Here is a 15,726-nt window from a genome sequence, read left to right on the forward strand (position 1 = left end):
GTCCCTGGTCCCCTTCCTCAGTCACACGTTCTTTGGAGCCCTGCCAGTCCTTGACACTTTGCAATTTGAAAGAGGACATGTACTGACCTAGAAATATTGAAGGCAACAAAAGTTATCATCACACCCATTTTACTTACCAAGCAAAAACTGAATTATTTTAATCTAACCAAAATACTTTTGAATTCCCAAAACTTGTTACAACTTTTGAGCACTCATTTTTGGAATTTGAAAGTTGAAAAATTCAGTATGCCCCACTACTGCATCTTCCATACCACCAGAAGCTGACCACCCTCAGTACTCATAGTAACACTGAGTCTAGAAATACTATACTGTCAGTTGGTAAGTTGGAATTATTCCAGTTTTAGAGCCACATTAGAGTTTATTTTGTAATCTGTTTTGACCTCTTGCCTGCTTTCCCCTACCCTTTCATTCTTAGTTTCACAATTTGACCACTGAAGTGTGATTGCCAACCTCTGGATTCTGGAATCCCCACATCTAGACACTTGGAATCCATGCTACAGAAAGTTTAGGATCAGAGGCATGAGAAACCAGCACATTCTGCTGAACTCTGCCAGAGATAAATTCAGTTTTCCACAAGCTGAAATAATTGATGTTATCCACTTTGTGACCATCTCCAATTAACCCATCTGAGAATGCATCTCTAGATGTTCATAGGACATTGTTTATATACATCATACTAAATCCTTCTGCAAAACAGAATCCTTGGGTCATTTCGTTCACTTTTGTTGGGCAGAATAATGCCTGGGTCTTCTCTTGCTAGGTTGCTCAGTGCTTGCATTTGTTGAGTTTACAGTTCTCTGAATTTGGTACCACCTAAAGACACAGCTCAGTCTACTCCATCAGTGGCCACAAATGCAGGCATTTTCAACAAACGCACTATTGCAACATGTGTGTCAGAGCTACTTGGCTGAACCCAAGTATATTCACAAAATACAGTGGTACCTTGGGTTAAGTACTTAATTCGTTCTGGAGGTCTGTTCTTAACCTGAAACTGTTCTTAACCTGAAAGCACCACTTTAGCTAATGGGGCCTCCTGCTGCTGCCACGCTGCCGGAGCACAATTTCTGTTCTCATCCTGAAGCAAAGTTCTTAACCCGAGATTCTATTTCTGGGTTAGCGGAGTCTGTAACCTGAAGCGTATGTAACCTGAAGCGTATGTAACCCGAGGTAACACGGTATTGCAAAATAGATTTGTATTCTTTTTCAGAGGTTGTGCTTTGGAGGGGTCTCCTCCAGCAGGTTATTTCAAATACATACTTAATTTAGCTGGTACTCACTTAATTCAATAGGAGCAGCTTAAGAACACTGCTGTTGTCCTAGTGCCCACTCAAGGGACCACTGTCCTCACTTGAAGTGTGGGAGCACTAGGACAAAACCAAGACTCCACCCCCATCCCACTGCTGACCAACATACATGAAATAATTGAAGACCCAAATGTCTAGAGTGCAGCCAGTGCACATATGTGTTATTGTGCTTTTATGGATGTTGCATTGGTTGTATGTAATTCCTTGAGTGTTAGGTATTCTTCTACATCTGGTTAGAAGCCAAACTCACTCCGAGGAAGGAGTGAGTCAAAGATTCTGTTGTGAGTGATGACATTTTCCTGTCTTCAAGCAACAGGATGACTACAGCTGACTTGGTAGTTTTAGTGCCCATTTGAGAAATCGTTTCCTGCTGCTGTATTGCACAGCTGCTCTTTTCACCTATTGGCTGTGAAGTAGTGTCCTACTTCTGGTGGCCTTTGGCAACCCTCCTCACCCCCAGCCGCTATACAGCACAGGCACAATGCAGAACACTGGAGTTAGGGCACTGGCTGCACAGCCAGAAGGGAGCACACGGTTAGTTTAGGCAGCTAATTACTGGAACACTATCCGTAGGAACCCGGTTACCATAGGTGTTGGGCCCTATGCGTAGTTCTCTGATCAGGACTGCAAGTACTGTTTCTAATATAGTGCAGATTAGAATATAGTTTGACACAGTCATACACTTCAGGTTTATATTTACAGTTTAATAAAAGTATAAATTCAAGTCTCAACATCTGTCTTCTATACTATAAAGGTTTAACAAACTACTTATTAAATAAATTAAGAAAGGTTTAAACAAATGTAGTTTTCTGTTGGCTAAGGGACGTTAAAATAATTTTGTTCTCTACATTGTGAACAGAATGACATAAAATAGCATCAAAGCAACAAAAAGTAAGATTTGCTAATACAAGTGCCCTACTTCCTTCTACTAGATTTGAGGTCAATGCAGCACCTCGCGTCCATTCTCTTAGACAAGGAATAACTTAATTGACCTGCTTATAAGACTAGTCATGCTATGAACGTGTTTTGTAGAACGGAGAAAAGGGACAGAGGATACAAAATGATTTAATAACTTTATCATTCAACTTTTCCAGCTGTGCTAAAATAATAGAACACAGAATTACACCATTGTATACCAGAAACTCCTTTGTCACCAAAGCATTGACATTTGCCCTACCTATGACATACAACATTCTTCCTTTACTTTTCGGCATAAAATGCCTCGTTTTGTTTTAGTTCCTTATATAAACTGGGTGTTCAAAATCAATGAAAAGTCCTTTGATGGAAAACTCCTGAAAAAAAATCTAGCTCATGTGCCACATTATTTTGTTAATTATGTTACTATTAATAAACTCTCGAAGATCTTTTTTCCGTGCATATGCATTCACAATTTCAGAAGACCGTTTGTGGAAACAGTTATCCAAATTGTTCTTGGAACTAGCTATTTCACTTTTGAAATACTGCAGCAACTATACAATTAAATAGCCAGCAATTTCTAAATCAGAACAGAAACAAGTATTTTATAAATGTAAGCATGCTTGTCTAAGAAGTCAAGCAGCTCACACTTATTTAACAAATTTATACTTTGTTCTAATACACAATCATATGCATCTTTTTTTGAAAGATAAATGTAAGGGATCCAAGACCCGTTTGCTTTTGTGGAACTTCCAGAGGGCTGTGCTTAGGAATTGCAGCACAATCCTATATACCATGGATATTTTTATGTATGCAATGTTTCTGTACCTTCCTTCATCACAAACCATTCCTAAGACATGATTAACTTTGTTCCAGGCAATTTGCAAACTTCTGCATAAAATAAAATAAAAATCTCAACTCAAATTTATATGACACAGATTATATTTACCAAATATAGTATATTCCTGCAAGTAATTCCCTTTGAGTAAATTTAACAGGAATCAAATTGTTAAAGGCAATTTTCTTTCTAATCTAATGTTTCACCACATGCTTATAAGAATTTGTCTGAATTGGAGTTAAATACAAATAAATGGTGTATCTGTTAATTATAAATCCAAAAATTAACTTATTCTCTGCAATCATGCACCATCTAAAATATGTGATTTAATCTTTGGGAGACTATCCATAGCCTACTGCAGAACATTCAGAGCAAGATGCTTTTCCATATCCTTGGATAGCATTTATATTAACCCATCATTGCCTTATCCTCCCTAAACAGCCCCCCAATTTATAGAAATCTCACAGACATATCAAGCACTGTCTTGGTTATTAACTGAATGGTCCCAATGAAGTTTCACAAAAGAAAAGTTCATGCATACTGCGAAGTCTGCACCAAAATGAGTAATATTCATATTACAGAAGCTATTGTTCCTATTTATCTTAAAACTCTCTGCTGTATATTCCCTTTTTGCAAGGTGGCATTTAAGTCCAATTACTAGACTTAAAATGTTAAATTCTAGCCTATAGATAGAATGGTTTTCTTTTGCAAGTATACAAATAATAATGTCTGTCACCATTCTAAAAACTGTTTTCTCAGTTGAAGGGATTATGGCTGAGCTCCTGAAAGCCTCTCAGGCAGAAAGAAGGGTTTGCTATATTATGCAGTGCGTTTTCTTTTTATTACTAGCAACAGCCTGTACTATCTTCAGCACCATCACATTGGGAGTTTTTCCCATTTGTGGAGGCGGCTTTTCAGGAGGCCAATTCTAGAAGGCACCCCTGCTATGTATGTAGAGGCTACAAGCAGCCCTTTAAAATCAGCAACTTTTGTAATAATCCTCATTCTCCTTTAAACTAATATGGGACAATAAGAAAACCATACAAAATTATAGGCTTTCAGATTTTAGAGGCATTTTGTAACACTGAAACACTATTCATTTATTGTGCTGATTTTTAAAAATTCCTGTACCTAGCTCCGAGGCTTAGCTTGCTTTTGCAATTTATTACTGACACTACTATGAAAACGTATTTAAAACAAATACAATTTAGAGAATTAAAAATATTTATACATGAAAGCAGCTGACAGTATAAAAATCAACAGTGAAATTAGAGTTCATACATATAAAATAAAAATACCAACATGAAATTGTCCCTTTAACATAAAGGGGTTGGGGAGAAAAGGAAAGGCAAAAGATATAAAAAAGACTGCATTGTTAATTAACCTAAACTTGGTTTAGCTTTCTTGATAGGAGAGGTTGACCACTCAAATACTGATTTGTATTGTCAGTTTAAGCACTTACAATGCAACAACTCCATAGCATTAGAAATGTTTTCAGGACAAACTTTAGCTGCCACTAAAGCTTATGAAGATTCAATGAGCAAAATGTAGTAATAATATGACAAGCTACTGTAAGACACTTTATATTTTAATACAAAAGGATTCTTCGTTCAATAGCCTTTCGGCAAATAGGACATTCACTCATTCGATCGCCACAAAGCTGACATGTTCCGTGACCACAGAGAAAGATCATATTCTTTAGACGGTCCAAACACACGGGACACATGGTCTGTAAGAGACAAAAATGAAACTAAAGAACTGTCTGGAGACAAATAATAACCAAGTATTATACCTTATTAGCTTACTACGCCTAATGTAAATACCATTTTCAGAAAGTGAGGCTGGTGAAATAAATAGCATAAAAATACTCTGAAGGATACTCATCACCCACCTGCCTTAAAGTAGTGTTGCTAAAATTTAACTCAGCGATTAAAAATTCTCAAAGCACTTAACATACATCTTTAGCGTTCCTCACAGAAAGATACACCAGAATCATTTTGTATTGTATATGGGCTTAGGCCAACTTCACATTTGCTAAATACATTCAAAGTTTTGAAGCAATGCTACATTCTTCATATTTTTATTATTATGACCATCATTGCTAAGGACATAACTGTCTTTGTAAATGACATCTACTTTATACAATTAAAAGGTATAGTGAAACATGAAATAAATCTGTCACACAGAAACAGACTGTGAAGCTCAGTTAAACACTTCTGAAATTTTGGAAACACACAAACCCTTTCGGAATTTCTAATGGCAACTAAAAATGAAATCTCCATATATTTCTAGATATTATGACCCCTTTGAGTCTGTAGAACTCTGTCTGATGTGATATTAAATAAAAACGGAGGCCATGACTTTATTAGAACGCCCAAGTGCTGTCTGTATCAAAGGAGGCCAGAAAGGAGACTGTTGGTCCTGCCTACAGGACAGAAAGGAAGGCAGAGTCTAGTTTGGATGACTTAGCTGATTTGTCCTTGGAAGGATAGACCATTCAGGAAACTCACTGCTCAGTTGGAGGATCACTGCTGTCCTGAAAATAAGTTTAAATATAAGTTTGGGGGCGGGGAGGGGAACAAACTAAAGGTGGCTTTTGGCTTTCATTGCTTTCATTGGCTTTCATTTTGGCACATTTCAGGTGCGCATTCATCTTTCTCCCCTCCTTTTTAATAAAAAGCATAAAAATTAGGAATGCTTTTGAAATCAGGACTAGTAGTAGTTTCCTGTGGATTTGTTCTCTTTGGCTCTTGTTCTGTTCTCTGGTGCCGGGGGAGAAAAGACTATGGATTACATCCAGCACTGTACAAACAGTTCCACTCACGCAATGGGATTTCCCTTCCTCTTCTCTCCCCACACACCCCTATAATATGCTCTGCAGTTTACGTAAGAACCATTGCTGTTTATATTTTCTGCAGTGTTTGTGCTAGAAAGTGGGTAGAGGAGAGGAGAAAGAATAAGACATGAATAGATGAGGGAGTGCCTTTGCAGTGATTGTCTTAGCAGTAGCACCCTACTGGCACTTTCTTGCTGCCCTGATTCAGAGGGAGCTGAACTCAAAACTACTGCCTGTAACTACTGTCTTACTTTTATCACTGTTATTTATTTTTATCATCAGCTTTGTGGATAAGGGCTGGGTAACAAGATAGTGGGCTAATAGATAAAGGCTGATAAATGTCATTTCTAATAAGGATTTTTTTTTATTTTAAAAAACCCTTCTCCATGGCAGGGTTTCACTATTTGCAAAGGTTTAAAACCCATATTCAATCTGCCATAAAGTTTGAAGAAAAGAAATGTAATTCTTTCAAATGATGTGGCTTTTGTCCTACATTCCAATTGTTAAACATACATGAAATGAGTTGCCTTTCCGCAACATATGTCCATGCATCATTTTTAAAAAATCCAGTTTGTGTCTGTGGACATTTTATGTGAAAATAGAAGAAAGAGTATGTCCTGAATCTTTCTCTATTTTTTTTTTAATTACTACTGAACCTAAAAGATGCTTAGGGAGATATTCTAGAGTTGATGACAATAACTGCAGTGCACAGTATGCGTACTATCTATATTCCTTTAATTGTTGTTTTAATTATTGTAACTTGCCCCATGATGTTAAGATGAAGGATTGGTACTAAATTAAAATAACAATAATAATATTCATAACATAAAGCTTTATATTGATAACTTTCATACAATGCCTTAAAAAAACAAAGCTTTCATTTGATATTGATCATAAAAGTTATCTATTTCTTTTACCTGTTCCTTTATGTCCTGCAACTGCTGCTGCAATTTCTGTACATCAGCGTTGACATTGGTATTGTCCTTGTCTTTCTGCAGAACAGGAATGTTTCCACTTGCTACACAATGCAGAGAAAAGAAAATGGTGACACGAAATGCTTACAAAAGAGCTGAACCAATTTAAAAATTACTACCAACCCATTAATTGCATCAGAACAATGGTTCCAATGGAATCCATTTCCTGAATCAGGAAGGAGTTTGCAAATTGAAACCACTGCTAAAAGAAGAAAAATAAACAAACTCACCAATGTCATCTGTGGAGTCTTCTGTACCTTTCCCACCACAACACATAATGAAAGGCACTCTTCGCTCTACCACTGCCCGACACTGTACACATTTTTTCATCAGGCTGGCACAATCTGGAGGGGGTGGGGAAATTATTCAGATTGATGCAGGTTTTTTTACTTATTCAATGTAAAAGTGGAATGTAATGAACAGATTAACAAGAAAATATCGTAGGGCGCCTAGAACACATAGCACACCCGTTTTGCATAGTCCTCACCAGTAAATATTGATTCATCCATGTTAGGAACTGGAGACAGTTTATCATCTAGCACAAGATAGTTTCAAAAAGGTATGCTCCTCCCACCAGCATCTACAATCAGTTATTCACTTTTATAAGCAAAGGGATGAATCTCACACCAATCTGGGACTAAGCTTTTCCTCTTCTCTGGTAAGGGGGTGGGCAGAACACCCCATATACATTTGAGTGTGACAAACTCAGAAACTGACTTTTATATTTTAATACATCCATCTTCCAATAAACTAGATCTATTTCAGTAAGTGAGCACAATTCAAAGTGTTGGTGCTGACCTTTAAAGCCCTAAACGGCCTCGGTCCAGTATATCTGAAGGAGCGTCTCCACCCTCATCGTTCTACCCGGACACTGAGATCCTGCACCGAGGGCCTTCTGGCAGTTCCCTCACTGCGAGAAGCCAAGTTACAGGGAACCAGGCAGAGGGCCTTCTCGGTAGTGGCGCCCTCCCTGTGGAATGCCCTCCCACCAGATGTCAAAGAGAACAACCACCACCAGACTTTTAGAAGACATCTGAAGGCAGCCCTGTTTAGGGAAGCTTTTAATGTTTGATGTATTACAGTATTTTAATATTTTTTTTGGAAGCCGCCCAGAGTGGCTGGGGAGGCCCAGCCATATGGGCGGGGTATAAACAATAAATTATTTATTATTATTATTATTATTATTATTATTATCATCATCATCTTATTTCACAGAACAATTGTTAGCCACCAAAAGAACTTACTTTCACAAGCACACATGTGTCCACACGGCTGAAAGAGCACAGCTGCTTTTTTGTCTGAACATACTACACATTCTTCAATCTACAAAGAAAAATTACATAACTTTTCATAAAGAAGCTTTTAGTTTCTCAATTGTAGCTCAGTCAGCTTAATGTCTGTTCTGGGTACATTAGTTCAAAATATGATTAAATATAGCACTATAAAGCATATAGAATAACACGTCTTGCTAGGAAGACACAACGGCTCCAGTCTCACAACATTTTAACATTCTTTGAGTGTGTCAGCACTTAGGAAAGGATGATCTGATAGATACAATACGCTTGTATTTTTTTAAAAAAAAAGCTTTTCACAAATCCCTCACAAATACTCATGAGTTAGCTTAGCAACAGATTGGAAACTGGTTAAAAAAAAAGAAAGAATAAATGGACAGTCCTCACAGTGGAGTGAGGTGAGGCAGGGTCTCATAAGCAACCAGTGGTTTTTAATTTTTTCATAAATGATTTGGAGTTAAATAGGAGCAGAAAGGTGGGCAAGTCTGCAGACACCAAATTCTTCAGGGTAGTGAAAACCAAAGGAATCTGCAGAGATGCAAAGGATGTCTCCCAAAACTGTAGACCTAGTAAAGGTGCAGAGAAAGTCAATTAGCATAGTCATGAGGGTGGAGCACATTCTGTACAAAGGAAGGTTAAAAGTTGGGGGCGGGGTTTAGCTTCAAAAGCCAACCAGTGAGAGTTGGAAAAGGTTTATAAAATTCTGCAAAGCATGCAGAAATTGGACAGAGATTTTTTTTCTTTTACTCTTATCACCAGAACCTGGGATCATCTAAAACAATTGGCAGAGAATTTAGCACAGTCAAAAGTAATTCTTAAGAATATAACAGCCTGCTGCTTAGGACTATGACCCAGACTGTCATTTGCTTAAGTGTTTCTGCTGTTTGATTCTAAGAGCATCATTTAAAATGCTCTAAGTTTAAAATGGCGCATAAACACTTATATTTAAGATATGTCATACTAAAATGAGCTGGAAATAAAAGCACGCACCTTTGTCCTGGACTGAACTTGTTCTTTGCAGATAAGGCATTTCTTGACTCTTGGTGAACAGAGAGAACAGGTAGCAATATGCCCACATGGACCAAATAGAGTATCTCTCTTCATATCAGAACATACCATGCATTCTTCTAAGGTTTCTGAATCATTGCTGATCATAGAAGGGCTCCGGGAACCAACCTGACCACTAAACACAAATATTCATTCAGATATTATATAAATATTCAACATAATGTGCATAGTTCACCTAACCAGCCATGTTAGTGAAAGCCGTGTACAATGACTTCCACATGCACAACAGGGCTTTCCCCTCCTCTCCACCTCCTGCATCTCCCAAAATTGGCTTGGGATGTGTTTTGGGAGAACCCCTAGAAGGGAGTACATGGGAGGGGAGAGGGGGCATCATTCCATCTAGCAAGTTGCAATGCTTTTGCAGGTTGAATGCTTAGAAAAACATGGTGTTCAATTCCACCCTATACAGTGGATGCTCGGGCTGCGAACGTGATCCGTGCGGGCGCCGCGTCTGCGCACGTGCGAGTTGCAATTCGGCACTTCTGCACATGCGCAAAGCAAGATTTAGTGCTTCTGCGCATGCGCCGAAACCCGGAAGTAACCCGTTCTGATACTTCCGGGTTCGGTGCAGTGCGCAACCTGAAGCGTCTGTAACCCGAGGTATGACGTAATCATTTGTTTTTTTGCCTCAAGATTAATGTTTACTCATCTGCATTGGAAATTCAGGGGAATAGTAAACAATGCACCCTGCCATTAAGGTAGAAAGAATTAGGTAGAAAAAGGTGGCTATTCTGTATAGCTTAAAATCATGCCAAGGGCAAAAAACCTTAAGCTTGGTAAGTATTTTATTTTTTAATTTTTTTTACATTCCTCCTGGACTGTTTTAACACTTAGAGCGGCACTGACATTTAGTAAAAATGGAAAACAAATAGCAGAAGAATATCTTCATTAATACTTCTTAAAACGTCACAAAGTGTGTATGCAAAGCTGAATTCATCAAAACTCAATCAGGCTAGATATGAAAAAAACCCCTGACAAATAAGATTATTTAACATCCAGTTTGTTTTACTTAATGTCTAGCATATGAAGAATTCCAACAGACTCAAAAGCCTTTCTTTATGGCTTTTCAAATGGTCTTAATAAATATATTACAGAATAGTTTCTTCTCTGAGGTTCCCCTCCCTCATCAGGAAAACATGGCTATATGCACTTTTGACTGACATTTAGTTAAATTTATGTTGGAAAACTGGCAAAACCTTGGATTATTATTTAAATATTTCAAAAACCTGTGAGGCCCACTGAAGAATAAAGAGGCAACAGCTGGGATCTAAAGTGCTGCATACAGTGTTCAGACTGGGCACAGGAACCTTTACCTCATTCCTTCAATTGGCAAGTTTCCTAGACAGCTCAAAAATCCAATGCATGGTCAGGGGCTTTCTACACCAATATCCCATGACACACAAGGTGCTGCCCCTGGGAGAATATTTGCAACAGTGTGTATGTGGACAGAAGAGCCGATTTTGATCATGGCTCATATTCCAAAATTCCTGACTTCCTGTATGATCTGGAACAGGGAGCATGCATTAAGTAATTTTCTATCTCAAAGTTTTGACCAATTTCAAAATGTTGCTGAGGGCACAGAATAGCCACAGTGGACAGTGAATTCAAAATTCAAAAATAAAAACTTTGTGTGAAATGTTAATTAAAAGTAAACGGCAAAATAAAATAAATGATTGAAGAAAAGGCTTCCACTAGCCCTGGGGTGGAGAAAACATTTTGGCTCCAGGGGCTGATTTTTTCCAGGCCCCATCCCGCAGGACAACTTGTGGGCAGAATAACTCACCTGTGTATCACATGTCATTATGATGTCATATGGTTGTCCTGCCTGCCCATTCAAATCCCCTGCATATGGTGTACACCAAGCATTTGGGAACCATAGCTCAAGGGGCATTGCTGCCCCATGTGTTGCACCATGGGAATGGAAAGGAGAAAGTAGTCTGCATTTTGCAGGCACTGCCAGCAAGTGGAACTTCTCATTGTCAATGCTTGCAAAAGGAATCTTTCTCCCCTCTCTGTTAGCTCTATGCTTGGCGCTTCTCAAAGTGTTCAACATAGGGCCAGCAAAGGCTTTTTTCTCCCCTTTTGATCAAGTGATCAGGAGCAGAGAAAGACGCCTGATTTTTTCAAGTATTGACTGTATACAGGAGAAATCCCTCTCTCAGTCAATGCCTGCAAAATACCAGGGCTGACTGTCTTTGCAGCCAAACTGAGCTGGACTTAATCCCTTGCTTGTCAGCTAAACCAAGGATTGTATACATTAAAGCATTAAGAAACTTAAATGAGAACACCACTATTCAATTTAGTTCACATGAAACTAAATATTGTGAGAATGCAAATCTACCTTAATTTTATTTGCTTCTCTTAGAATTGGGATAAACGTACTTATTTATTTACAAGGTTTCTTACCCACCCTTCACCCATAATGTCCCAGGGCAGGTTACAACGTGTGTGTGTGTGTGTGTGTGTGTGTGTGTGTACTTTATCAGCTGTTCTATAGCAAACAGAAAATTGGAAAGGAAATGTGGGTTAATCCTATTGCGCTGCTACAATACAAACCTGACTTTTTCTTTGTGACATTTAGCCAATGCTTTACAGAGGCTAGGATCAGGACACAAGTCAAGGGGCGACTGACCCTTCTTATTACGAATACCAAGGTCAGCTCCGTTAGCTGCCAGGAAGCAGGCAATAGATGCTGCACTCTTCTTTTCTGCTCCCTGAGTACCCAGTCCCATTATCAACTGAAAGAAAGTAAATTCGCAACTAATGATGTACCTGAAAAATAATATCTTATGAGAAAACAAAACCAACAAGACAAAACTGTATCATTAATAGATCTGAGCAAATACTAGCCCTGAAGTGTAACTTCATGCAGTTAGTTATTTTCAAAGTTCCTTGAACAGAGTGAAAGACTGTATCGTCTGGTAGTATCAAACAATGCATGTGCAGAGTTCCAGTGGCATAGTGAGGGGGACTACCAGGTTGCCTCAGAAGATGGCGGATGGCGGGTTTTGCTCCGGTTGAGCAGCTCACTTGCTGTGAGAGCTGGGGGGAAGCACAGAGGCAATGTGTACCCCCAAAGAGAGCCCAAAGGATAAATTTGGGCATCTAACAGTCCAGCGGCATCAAGGTTTTAAAGCTCTCTCAGTGCTTTCTGGATCAGGAAGTGTTGCCCTTCCTCTCCCTCTCCCCACATACCATCTAAATCTGCTCCTTAGAGTCCTCCTACCCCATGGAGCTGATTCTGAGTATGCATGGGGAGCTGCAGAGAAAATGAGAGGAGGAGGAAATTCCACTGGGAAAGTCCACTGCACGAGTGGAGCGCTGGTGTTGGATATGATGCATGATGTTGACAGTTCTTTTGTACCAAGCCATTCATCCCACATACCAACCCTTCATGTGCAACTCAGCACAATTCTGGCATTTGCCATATTTTTAAGTTCAACTCTAACCCCCATCTGCTGTTAACACTACTGCCATAAAAATCACATAATTTCTCTGCAGTTATTTTTTCCTATTGTTCTGCCTCAATGAAACAACTTGAATAATAACTCACTTTCCTAGTATATACAACCACACAGACAAATATGCTCAAAATACTATCTAAAATGTATATATAAATTCTATTGTCAGTTTCTATCGTTTAGTACAAAGCATACAACTGAAAAGTTAGAAGCCATGCATACTATAATTATTTAGCTCATTTTTGTTCTGGATTACTGCTTGTTAATTCAAATGACATTTTATGAACTTTTAAAAAGAAATATAAGCTGATTACCAAAATCAGAAATATTTGGGGATTTAAAAAAAAAAAGTTTTTCTACCAAAGTTGTCCATGATAATATGCCAAACTAATTCTCAATTGGCATTTATATTTAATGGAATATTATCTTTAAATAATTGCTTTTCAGAAAACAGAAAGCAGTCCAAAACAAAACAGGATCTTGCAACATACTGCAGAGAGAAAGTATAGTAGAGAAGAAATAAATAAATTCAAATTATTTACTGTGTTCTTCGATGGCTCCCAAGCAGTATCTACCTTGCCCACATCTTGCATGTCTTGGAGCTGACGAAGCTGTGACAAAGTATGATGCCTCAGGGCTTCATGGAGGGGTGTATCCCCATCTTTATCCTGAATATCCAGTTTAGCACCTGCACGAACTAGAAGCTGAGGAGAAACAATTCAACATTTTGAACATTTCTTTTCTCACATAATGAGTCATAGACACATTAGAAACTCTGAAGTGCACAATAGCACATCAATTTGCCATGCAAAGTCACTTTAATTATGTTCAGACTTATTTGTATCTTTTACGCTATACGGTGGTACCTCTGGTTAAGTACTTAATTCATTCCGGAGGTCTGTTCTTAACCTGAAACCATTCTTAACCTGAGGTACCACTTTAGCTAATGAGGCCTCCCACTGCCACCATACCGCTGTCGCACAATTTCTGTTCTCATCCTGGGGCAAAGTTTTTAACCCGAGGTACTACTTCCGGGTTAGTGAAGTCTGTAACCCGAGGTGTTTGTAACCCAAGGTACCACTGTATACTTTAAACTCCGTTTTTACCAAATCTAATTTTAATCTCAAGAAATATAACTAGCATACAATTTGATATGTCAGAGTTAAGTAACAAGCTGATAAGAATGGGCTGCATCTAATAGTTGAATGGCTGGGGAAATGCAGCCAGATGGGCAGGGTATAAATAATAAATTATTATTATTATATTATTATTATTATAGTTGCATGACCAGAAGGCAGCTCAGACAACCAAACTTGCTCTTCCTCTTTCACTGCAGCCTAACACCCCCTCCAAAGTCTCTCCATGGGGTTGGGGACAGGGCTCCAGAACAGTGCAGGCCACAATGTACAGGAGGAGTGAGACTGCACTGTGCAAGGTTCCCCCATCTGATTTCAGATTATTTTCCCCACCTCCCACTATTCAGGAATCTATTTAGTGAGGCTTATCAGGAAATACAAGGGCTACAGAGAGGGAAGAGGCAAAGAGATAGGTGGCACAAGCTGTCTTCCTTTCATGCAACCATTGGGACACAACAAAAAGAGAGTTCTATAAGCAGCTGCTTCAATTCAGTGATATTGTAAATATACATTTATTTCATTTGACCAACACCACCTCTGATGCCTCCCTATTTCCAAATTCAGGAATATTAATATAGTTGGGATAAAATGGAGGCAAAATACAAGTTTGCTGTGAAAATGTAAGGAGTATAAGCTCAGTTCAGACACTGCACTACACCATAGCTTAGCATGATAGGAACGAGCTACAACAAGCCTTGGGATTATGTCATCCCGAATTCTCCTCTGGGACAGCCACAAGGCATAATTCAGAAGTGTTGTTGTGCAAATAAATCAATGTACCCTACTTTTCAATCTACAATAGAACTAGCGAGAATATCGAAAGCAAGTGTATATTTCTTTTTTTTTTAATGTTAATATAGCAACAGACAGTATGTGTTTGAACAGAATTTAAGCATGATATATACTAGAGAGAATGAGCAAGCATATATATTGCAGGGTCCACACAACAGGAATTGTGTGCTTGTAGCCTGGTAAAAGAAAAAAGCACCTAATTGTGCAACTGTAACATACAGTCTGAGAAACTGCCTTATGGTCTACTATTGGTACCTTACCCGCACTATTTGGGTGTGCTGTCGTTCTACAGCAAGGTGCAGTGCTGTTTGTTGATTTACATTCTGGATATCCAGGTTAGCATTGCCCTGAAAGAGATGTTTCAATTGTTACTTATTAACATTAAAACCAACAAGAAATCCTGAACTGGACCTTTTCTTGGTCCCAAAAGCCAAAAAATATTTCATCTACATATTAGTTCATGAGGCTAAAACCAAATGAATATCTAACTATTTATAATAGCATACATTAAATATTGATCATGTGACATGAAAACCGCATTAGATCTTTCCATTAGTCATCTTTAAAACCCTATTTATACATAAGAGCATAACACAACTTTCAAATGGAATTAATGTAAGCAACAACCCTCAAAATGTCATACTAGATTAGACATTCAGTTGGTAACTTTCCCACTTGATTACAATAAGGACAGCTGCTTCTGAATGAGCATCTTACCAAATGCGCAACTTGAGCTACACTGGGACTAGCTGGTAAAATGGGAGTGGGGGAGGCTTTCTTCCTGCAAGGCTCACTAGTATGCGGTGGCTGTGAAAAGTGCAAATTCCATGCTTGGGATAATGAGGAAAGGAATGAAAGGTGCCAGTAGTATTATGAAGTTATACAAATTTATGGTGTGACCGCATTTGGAATACAGTTCTTGTTGCCTCACCTCAAAAAGGATATTGTAGGGGTTAGAAAAGGTTCAGAAAAAGGTAACCAAAATGATCAAGGGGATTGGGCAACTTCCTTGAGAAGAAAGGTTGCAGTGCTTGGGACTTTTTAGTGTGGAGAAAGTGGCCTGGAGAAGGTGGGTAGAAAAGCCCCCCC

The 15,726-nt window shown here is 38.6% G+C and overlaps 1 protein-coding gene across 2 annotated transcripts in view; it reads right to left on the minus strand.

Annotated features, from left to right (window-relative positions):
• Positions 1–2,374: 2,374 nt before the first annotated feature.
• Positions 2,375–15,726, minus strand: part of MIB1 (MIB E3 ubiquitin protein ligase 1) — a 41,642-nt gene continuing 28,290 nt past the window's right edge. Inside the window, exons 14-22 of one of the 2 annotated variants that reach the window (XM_081013080.1) lie at positions 14,898–14,984; positions 13,252–13,413; positions 11,805–11,986; positions 9,171–9,363; positions 8,133–8,211; positions 7,119–7,232; positions 6,832–6,932; positions 5,589–5,614; positions 2,375–4,807 (exon numbers count right to left, since the gene is read on the minus strand). In XM_081013080.1, the coding sequence (XP_080869206.1) occupies positions 4,777–4,807; positions 5,589–5,614; positions 6,832–6,932; positions 7,119–7,232; positions 8,133–8,211; positions 9,171–9,363; positions 11,805–11,986; positions 13,252–13,413; positions 14,898–14,984 (975 nt within the window). In that variant the 3' untranslated portion in view covers positions 2,375–4,776. The remainder of the gene's footprint in view (positions 4,808–5,588; positions 5,615–6,831; positions 6,933–7,118; positions 7,233–8,132; positions 8,212–9,170; positions 9,364–11,804; positions 11,987–13,251; positions 13,414–14,897; positions 14,985–15,726) is intronic. The other variant, XM_081013079.1, reaches the window with a different exon arrangement.

The sequence above is a fragment of the Podarcis pityusensis genome, assembly GCF_964106645.2.
Source record: "Podarcis pityusensis genome assembly, chromosome: 7".
Lineage (NCBI taxonomy): Eukaryota > Metazoa > Chordata > Lepidosauria > Squamata > Lacertidae > Podarcis > Podarcis pityusensis.